The sequence below is a fragment of the Eucyclogobius newberryi genome, unplaced genomic scaffold (genome assembly GCF_026437365.1).
Source record: "Eucyclogobius newberryi isolate DKJ021-1_F unplaced genomic scaffold, fEucNew1.0.hap1 SCAF_2, whole genome shotgun sequence".
In the NCBI taxonomy this organism is placed as follows: Eukaryota; Metazoa; Chordata; class Actinopteri; order Gobiiformes; family Gobiidae; genus Eucyclogobius; species Eucyclogobius newberryi.
This window is the reverse complement of record NW_027315834.1, coordinates 15,102,524-15,111,238: the sequence shown is the minus strand read 5'-3', so window position 1 is coordinate 15,111,238 and position 8,715 is coordinate 15,102,524. Positions and strand designations below refer to the sequence as shown.

The 8,715-nt window shown below is 38.8% G+C and overlaps 1 protein-coding gene across 1 annotated transcript in view; it reads right to left on the bottom strand.

Annotated features, from left to right (window-relative positions):
* Positions 1 to 5,918: 5,918 nt before the first annotated feature.
* Positions 5,919 to 8,715, bottom strand: part of LOC140367243 (phospholipase A2-like) — a 5,319-nt gene continuing 2,522 nt past the window's right edge. Inside the window, exons 3-4 of the mRNA XM_072453609.1 lie at positions 6,858 to 6,991; positions 5,919 to 6,186 (exon numbers count right to left, since the gene is read on the bottom strand). Of these exons, the coding sequence (XP_072309710.1) occupies positions 6,068 to 6,186; positions 6,858 to 6,991 (253 nt within the window). The 3' untranslated portion in view covers positions 5,919 to 6,067. The remainder of the gene's footprint in view (positions 6,187 to 6,857; positions 6,992 to 8,715) is intronic.

Genomic DNA, 8,715 nt, shown 5'->3' with positions numbered 1-8,715 from the left:
CATTGGTCAGCTTCACATCAAGGCACTTGTCTTTTACAACAGCTGGTATTTTTCCTAGAGATAAAGCCTCGGGTAAACATTACCCAAACTCCCCTGGGGTGTTACCCCCCCTGGGGCAAACATTCTTTGGCCCATCTTTACGACACCTTCACAAACAAATGCAGTCACACATGCTGTTTTTCTCATAGACTAATGATGCAGATAATATATCACTTTTATGCAGATAAAATAAATCACAGAAATATAATCATATATTCACATTTTATCACATTCTCTCATGGAGCATGCTAAGCGTGCAAACTATCAGGCTGCACCGCATAAGAGAGTTCTGGAGCCAATTATCGGCGCTCCTAGCCCCGATGGAAATGGTTGAAAGGTAAAAGACGGTGAGCTAGAAATAGTGTGGATGACGACGGACTCTGCCCCTAAATCTGTTCTTGAATGTCTTCACTGTTCTTGTAAATCCAGTGGCTGCACTGGTGGCCGGTGCTCTTGCCACAAGGCTCAGTTCTCATGTACAAACATTTGTAAGTGTTCCAAGTGTGAGAACTGTGAAAACACTGACACCTCAAAGGAAGAAGTCATCATGATGGAAGACAATGATGAAGAGGACAGTGACTTTGACCTGTGATTTGAAGGAATGTTTGTTTGTCTAAGTTCAACACTGAATGGTTTTAAATTTGGAAATATTATATTAGGTTCTTGTAAATGTTATTGTGAAGAATGAATAAAACATTGATATGAAGATACAGATTGACTGATGAGTTGTAAATACATTGATTTAAAAGAAAAGTTATATTTCTTTCTAGTAACTGAGCACTATAGTAGATCATCAATAGAGTTGTGCCACCAGACCTAGAATTTCTGAATTTTGAGCAAAAAGTCAAGATTAAGATTAATAACTGAAACTTTGGGAATGTGGGGAGTGGTACTGATTACTCCAGCAAAGATTATTGTCCTAGCCTCAATGAATATGGAATGACAGGTTTCTAAAAAGTTGTGAATTTAGAAAATTATGAGTGTTTTTACTATGTCTGTATTTCTAAGTCAATTAAGATAATCAACTGGGACTTCAGGAATGTGTAGAAAGTAGTAAAGCAGATGAAATCATTGTCGCATGCCTAATGGTTACAAGATGACGGGCTACCAAAAAGTGGTATACACCTCAATATGTCCAAATTTAGAGGAAACTGTCAACTTTCGGAACGATTTTCTCAAATACTGCAAGGTTGATCGCAGAGAACTTTTTGTCAAAGATTCTTCATATATTTGAGCCCCAGAAAAACTTTTCAAAAAGTAGTGCCCAGATTGTGGGAACGAAATCCTATTTACAGGGCTCTTTTTAGCTTCTAACTGTCGCCTAAAGTCCGCGAATCCACTCCCGATCATCAGCAGGCCGACGGACGGGCGAGGAGCGCGTTTCAACCACTCCCAACATGAAAAGCGCGACCCAGAGATGAACCGCGCCGTGGGACAAAACAACAGGTAGAACAGGTTACCAGGGCGACGTGCATGTCATCACGAGGAGCGTTTGGAGCATGCATCTCGCGGGCTGTTCTTTAGGTTGAATTTAATTTGGCGAATTGTTATGAAGTAAAAAGAGTAGATTTTAGTTTATTGATCCTTAGTTTTAGATCGTTGTACACATAATTAACACAAGAAACACCACAAGAGACAACGGGAGGAAAAGGTTTTTGCAGAAATTCTATTTTTTGTTTTGTTTTTTATGTTTTAACTGTAGCAGGAAGTTTTAACAACAGTAGGAGGAAAACAAATTACTTGTGGGCTGTGGGGTGAATAAGTCTTCTTCTCAATTGTTTTTGGAATAGTTTATTGCCTTTCTTTTATTTAGGGGAGATTTTTTGGAAAGTATTCAAAATATCTGAATAAACTATCCATATATCAGGTGGTTTTATTTTGGTCCTAACCTGAACAACTTGTGAAGATAGAGACGCGTAATGCCCTACTGTGGAACAGTTCATGCAGATAAGCAGGTGCTGGACATTTATAAAGCACAATATTCAGGGCAGGATGACATCATCACATTGCACAATCTGAAAACTACCAAGTGCAGAAACATACCACGTACATATTTACACATCATCATTATCATCATCATCATCATCATCATCATCATCATCATCATCATCATCATCATCATCATCATCATCAGTAGTAGTAGTAGTAGTAGTAGTAGTAGTAGTAGTAGTAGTAATAGCAGTAGTAGCAGTAGTAATAGCAATAGCAGTAGTAGTAGTAGTAGTAATAGCAATAGCAGTAGTAGTAGTAGTAATAGCAGTAGTAGTAGTAGTAATAGCAGTAGTAGTAGTAGTAATAGCAATAGCAGTAGTAGTAGTAGTAGTAGTAATAGCAGTAGTAGTAGTAGTAGTAGTAGTAATAGCAGTAGTAGTAGTAATAGCAGTAGTAGTAGTAGTAATAGCAATAGCAGTAGTAGTAGTAGTAATAGCAGTAGTAGTAGTAGTAGTAATAGCAATAGTAGTAGTAGTAGTAGTAGTAGTAGTAGTAGTAGTAGTAATAGCAGTAGTAGTAGTAGTAGTAATAGCAGTAGTAGTAGTAATCGCAGTAGTAGTAGTAGTAATAGCAATAGCAGTAGTAGTAGTAGTAATAGCAGTAGTAGTAGTAGTAATAGCAGTAGTAGTAGTAGTAGTAATAGCAGTAGTAGTAGTAGTAGTAATAGCAGTAGTAGTAATAGCAATAGCAGTAGTAGTAGTAGTAATAGCAGTAGTAGTAGTAGTAATAGCAATAGCAGTAGTAGTAGTAGTAATAGCAGTAGCAGTAGTAGTAGTAGTAGTAGTAGTTGTAGTAATAATAGTAGTAGTAGTAGTAGTAGTAATAGCAGTAGTAGTAGTAGTAGCAATAGCAGTAGTAGTAGTAATAGCAGTAGTAGTAGTGATAGCAGTAGTAGTAGTAGTAATGAAGCCTGCGTAAACTCAGCCTGGAAGACCTAACTCCATCCATCTACGTCAAGGCCTCCATGGAAGGACCCCTCTCCCCAGCGCCATCATCGCACTCAAGCGGGCGCCCGCCTGTCCGTCTGTGAGAGTCAGATCCCTCCTTCACCATGGACTCTCCCAGGTTTCTGCGCTTATCCCAAAGAGGTTATGCAGTTTTTCCTGGCCAAAGAAGTAGGGTGAAAGGACATGGGGCGTCTGCGTCATGGCCCTCGCACCTGCTCCTCATCCCCAATCAACGCTCCAAGTGACTCCTCCCCGATCCAATAAGCACCAGGCGGTCACATTTAAGCCCTCAGGCAGATGGCTCGGCCGCTCAAACCGTACTGCGACCCACCACCTCCCCAGCTCCTCCTCTACATTCCCCTCATCCTCTACCTTCTCTTCACATCTACCACCACCAGTCTTCAGGCTCCGGGGGAGACATCTAATACAAATAGATCATGGAGTGCCCATGATTGCAACGTCTTCCGCCGGGGTCTGAGCGCCAAATAACTCGCAAATAAAGCTTGCTAAACAGTCCATTCTCGTGGTCTCTTTGTCTCTCCAGGGTGAAATAGCAATAGCAATAGCAGTAGTAGTAGTAGTAATAGCAGTAGTAGTAGTAGTAGTAGTAGTAGTAATAGCAGTAGTAGTAGTAGTAGTAGTAGTAGTAATAGCAATAGCAGTAATAGTAGTAGTAATAGTAATAATAGTAGTAGTAGTAGTAGTAGTAGTAATAGCAGTAGCAGTAGTAATAATAGTAGTAGTAATAGCAGTAGTAGTAGTAAAAGCAGTAGTAGTAGTAGTAGTAATAGCAGTAGTAGTAGTAATAGCAATAGCAGTAGTAGTAATAGCAGTAGTAGTAGTAATAGCAATAGCAGTAGTAGTAGTAGTAATAAGCAGTAGCAGTAGTAGGTATTGCAATAGCAGTAGTAGGAATAGTAGTAGTAGTAGTAGTAGTAGTAGTAATAGCAGTAGTAGTAGTAGTAGTAATAGCAGTAGCAGTAGTAGTAATAGCAGTAGTAGTAGTAGTAGTAATAGCAGCAGTAGTAGTAGTAATAGCAGTAGTAGTAGCAGTAATAGTAGTAGTAATAGCAGTAGTAGTAGTAATAGCAGTAGTAGTAGTAGTAATAGCAGTAATAGTAGTAGTAGTAATAGCAGTAATAGTAGTAGTAATAGCAGCAGTAGTAGTAGTAGTAATAGCAGTAATAGTAGTAGTAATAGCAGTAATAGTAGTAGTAGTAATAGCAGTAATAGTAGTAGTAATAGCAGCAGTAGTAGTAGTAGTAATAGCAGTAATAGTAGTAGTAATAGCAGTAATAGTAGTAGTAATAGCAGTAATAGTGCTGAACAAACTATTTCAGGGTGACCAATGCTGCTGATCATTTGACATTGATCTCGGCCTCAGGTTAAGTTGGTGCACTACTGGAGAAAGAAAGAAGTGGCAGTAGTGGTAAAAGGATGGGAGTATTAGTAGTCTAAGTAGTAGTAGTTGTAGTTCACTTCCTCCAGCTTCATATTAAAAGTCTCATATTAATATCGGTCCCTGCAGCTTTCTGACGTCAACTCACAGTTACATCCTGCACATGAAGAAGCCCAGACAAGCTTTATTCCCCACAGCCTTCACGTATTCATTACACATAGTGGGCCTTTGGCAGTGTTGTGTTGCAAAGATCACAACGGACAAGTTTTCTTATGTAAGAAAACAGCGGGAAACAAGAGTCACTAATACTTCTGTGTGGGATAGTTCAAAGGGACAGCAGCCAAACGATAAAAAGGCAGGAGTGGAGTGCTCCCTGGTGGTGATGTGGGTCATTGCAGCAAAGGAGGACTCAGGAAACACAGTGAGTGCGTGTGCAATTTGTTCTGCTCTAATTTGCTATAAAGGTCGTCTTATAAATAAACAAAAAGCAGAAAAAGTATTTTTCTCATCACAGTTTTCATGTATGTTATTTTAATAAACAAAAACAATCTGCAAAGAAATAAAACTGAAAATTAAAATTGAAAATATGACATTATTATAAAGCACACGACTCATCGCAGGGTTACCTGAAATTATGGATGGATTACAGGTAAAACTGGATCAGTGTAGTACAACTGCAGATATTTCTAGTTTGAAGTGTATTACCTGCGTTTATTTTTTATTGGCATGTGTTCACATTAGAGTCGGTTAATATATAAATATATATTTGTGTGAGTTTGCTATACCTTTTATATCATATCTCCAGGAGAGGGCAGTGTTGAGCAGTGGCCCAGGCTTGTAGAATGTAAAACATAATTTTATATTTTTATCATTTAAAATGTAATATGAGTATTAGATGTAATCTGTATTGTGTGGCACATTTCAATATTATTATTATCATCATGACAGTGTATTTATATAGAGCTTTTCCACCTTCAAGGCAATTAAAGTACTTTACTAGTCAATGTGGGTGAAGTGTCTTGCCTAATGACACAACTACATTTCCTCTAGCGCCCCCCTGTGGCACTTGGTGTTCTATCAGTCTACCATCCAAGTATTAACCGGTCAAAAAATCTATTTTCCATTTGTTATTAAATGTTTATTTTATTTTTGTGCAACTGTGTCCAGGAAATGTTCTATATGGAGCGATAGCGATCGTCTGATAATGAATGAAAAAGATCCAGTCAGTGTTGTGCTTGTACTTGTGTTACCAAAATACTAAAGAAATTATTAAAAAAGATAACATTGTGACTCTTGTTGCTTGTTCTTCCTCAGTGTGACAGTGTGTCAAAGTGAGGCTGTAACTAAAACAGTACCAGGAACTAAACAGTACCAGGAACTGCAGAAAAAATCCTCAAAACTTTAAAATTGCACGAATAGAATTGCATGTAATATAAGAAAAAATAAACAGTTGATACATATTGGTGCAGTTGTTTAATTTTCATAAATATTAGACAATAAATACCACAGGAATACAAGGAAAGGTACTCCACAGGCCTAAGTCATTATTATTAGAGTTTATTAACCTCATGTCTTCAGAAAGTACTGAGTAACGGCTGCATGGGTTTCATAATAATGATTACTGATATTGATTCCCTACAGAAAGATGAACCTGTCCATTATGGTTGAAGTTTTGGTGCAGATCTGTTGTTCACTGGCACTGGTCGCTGGGCAGGTGCTCGTGCTCTGGTTTCCACGGAGATCTGGCAAAGCACTCAGCTGCCAACCTGTCACAATCACAGATGAACATCTCGCACTCGTCGTTGTTACCTGAAAAGGAGAGGAGAAGGGTTCAACATGCACAAAGATTTCATGGCGCTCACACAGGGATATATTGTTGTCTTTTGGAAAATACTTAAGAATTTCACGTTTACAACGTGAAATAATGATGGAAACTGCTGGCACACTGAGGAGTGAAGCAGTGTTACGGTTTAATTATGTTTTCATAGAAGACATTTTATGTGTAAAATGGGCAATTTGATGGATAAAAATGTGAAAAATTGAAAAAAAAGTTTTTGTGTTTGATATTTGATGGAAGTAGATATTACTGCAATTCTAAACCTAATAAATTAGTTTTATCCTTCCGTAAGATCCATCAAAAATCTGTGTTGCTAATACAGATAACAAGGACAATTGGCGAAGAATGTACCAGAAGTCTCGAAAAAAGTTTAAACTTTCATAAAAAACATTGGTGGTCGGCCAGTTGACAAATGGACCAACTACTTTGTGAGTCATTTGTTTAGCTTTGGTGTGGACTAAGAACAGCTTCCCTCAATTGTATTTTCCTTCATGAATTTATTCTACTGATGTCATCAAATGTCCCCACGTTCACTTAGTGAGCTGTTATATCAAATCAAACGTTACATTTGTGAATAATAAAGTGATTCATGGTCATCATCAATAGTGTGTGTGTTTGTTTTATGTAAGCTGAGGTCACCCACTGAGGCAGGAGACCTTCTTCTGCTCCTCGTTGCAGCTGTAGGCGTAGAACTCAGTGTAAGGGTTGTCAAACACAGGCCAGCACTCTGGATGCTGCATGGCATCGGTGTAGCACTGGTCATGCACCTGGCAGCACCTGGAAGTACACACACGACTGAATCAATGACCGCAAAGGTGATTCTCAAACTGTGGTAGCAGGCCTCTCCTGGTGGAACTCAACATTTGACCCGTCTTTCAACACCTCTGGAGCAGCCGGCATCAGCATTTGACCTCTTGTGCATGTTTTGAGTTGGTGAAAATTTGTGACGCCATTACTTTGGATTTGATCGACTTGAAGTATAGATCATTTAAGCCCTATTTTAGTCCTAATGTAGATCAAGTTAAGATGTGGTTTTGACATTTAGTTCTGGTGTAGACCTGCTTAGTAGAGATGAGACAAAAATAGTACTGAAATAAGAATATAAATATAGCCGCAAGCGGCAATGATCGGCCCTCGCTACGCCACCGCCACGCCGCAAGAGGAGGGGGCGCTAACGCGCCCCAATTGTCCTTTTATTACACCTACTGCTGAATCTGTGACGCTGTCACATCTTCTCCCCTTTGTTTTACCATCAAAAAGCAATTTTATTTTGAATTCTTGGCAAAATGTGCGGCTTTGCCGCACAGACACCGTGACTCTTTGAATAAAAATGTGGATAACTTTTGATGGTCCACCCCTGAAGATGAGTCTCACCAAATTTCAGGTTAATAGGGCTGACGCCCTAAGAGGAGTTTGTGAAAGTCTAAAGTGTAAACATGTTCTGGCGATTTCCCCATTGGAATAACATGGAAGGTTTTGGTCATCGTTACGGCAACGCCATAACAATTATGACATGGGTCTCATTGACTTTTTTGATGGGGCCAAAATTGAGTTGTGTGTCAAATTTCATATAATTTCGCAAAACTAAACATTTAACCTCCATATAAAATCTGTAGGGGGCGCTGTGGCTCCAAATTAATTTATTTCACTTCAAGTAGGTTTAGGGCAAAGAGTTTAACAACTGATTTTAATTTGACGCAATTCGGACTTTATCTGCGCAAACGGCAGAAATGTTAAATTTGGGAGATTTCTGAAATTCTAGCTAAAGTTTGCGGCTTCGCCGCACAGAGACCGTGACAGGTATCAATGTAATTTGGATAACTTTTGATGTCCCACTCCTCAGTAGCATTTTCACCAAATTTCAGCTTTTTAAGGGCCAACGCCCTGGGAGGAGTTCGTAAAAGTACGACGTTTGGAAAAACTCCGAAGTCATGTTTAGCCATTTTTGAAGCAATATGGCCGACATTTGGTTGGGCGGACGGCGTTGCCGTAATAATATTTTTTACTTCTCTTGTCACCATCTACCTCTGCGCCAAATTTCATGATTCTACGATCAGATTTTTTTTGGGTCATTTCCCATCTCTTAATGCATTTTTGGTACATTTGGGGGTTTTCATGGCGCTCACACAGACGCGCCAATTTTTTTTATTTTAGAAAAGGGAAATAGCCAGAATGTAGAGAGGCACGATTTTTAGAGGTGTGCTAATTTTTGTGACTTTTCGTCAATGTTCACTGGGTGAACAATAGAAGAAGAAGAAGAAGAAGAAGAAGAAGAAGAAGAAGAAGAAGAAGAAGAAGAAGAAGAAGAAGAAGAAGAAGAAGAAGAAGAAGAAGAAGAAGAAGAAGAAGAAGAAGAAGAAGAAGAAGAAGAAGAAGAAGAAGAAGAAGAAGAAGAAGAAGAAGAAGAAGAAGAAGAAGAAGAAGAAGAAGAAGAAGAAGAAGAAGAAGAAGAAGAAGAAGAAGAAGAAGAAGAAGAAGAAGAAGAAGAAGAAGAAGAAGAA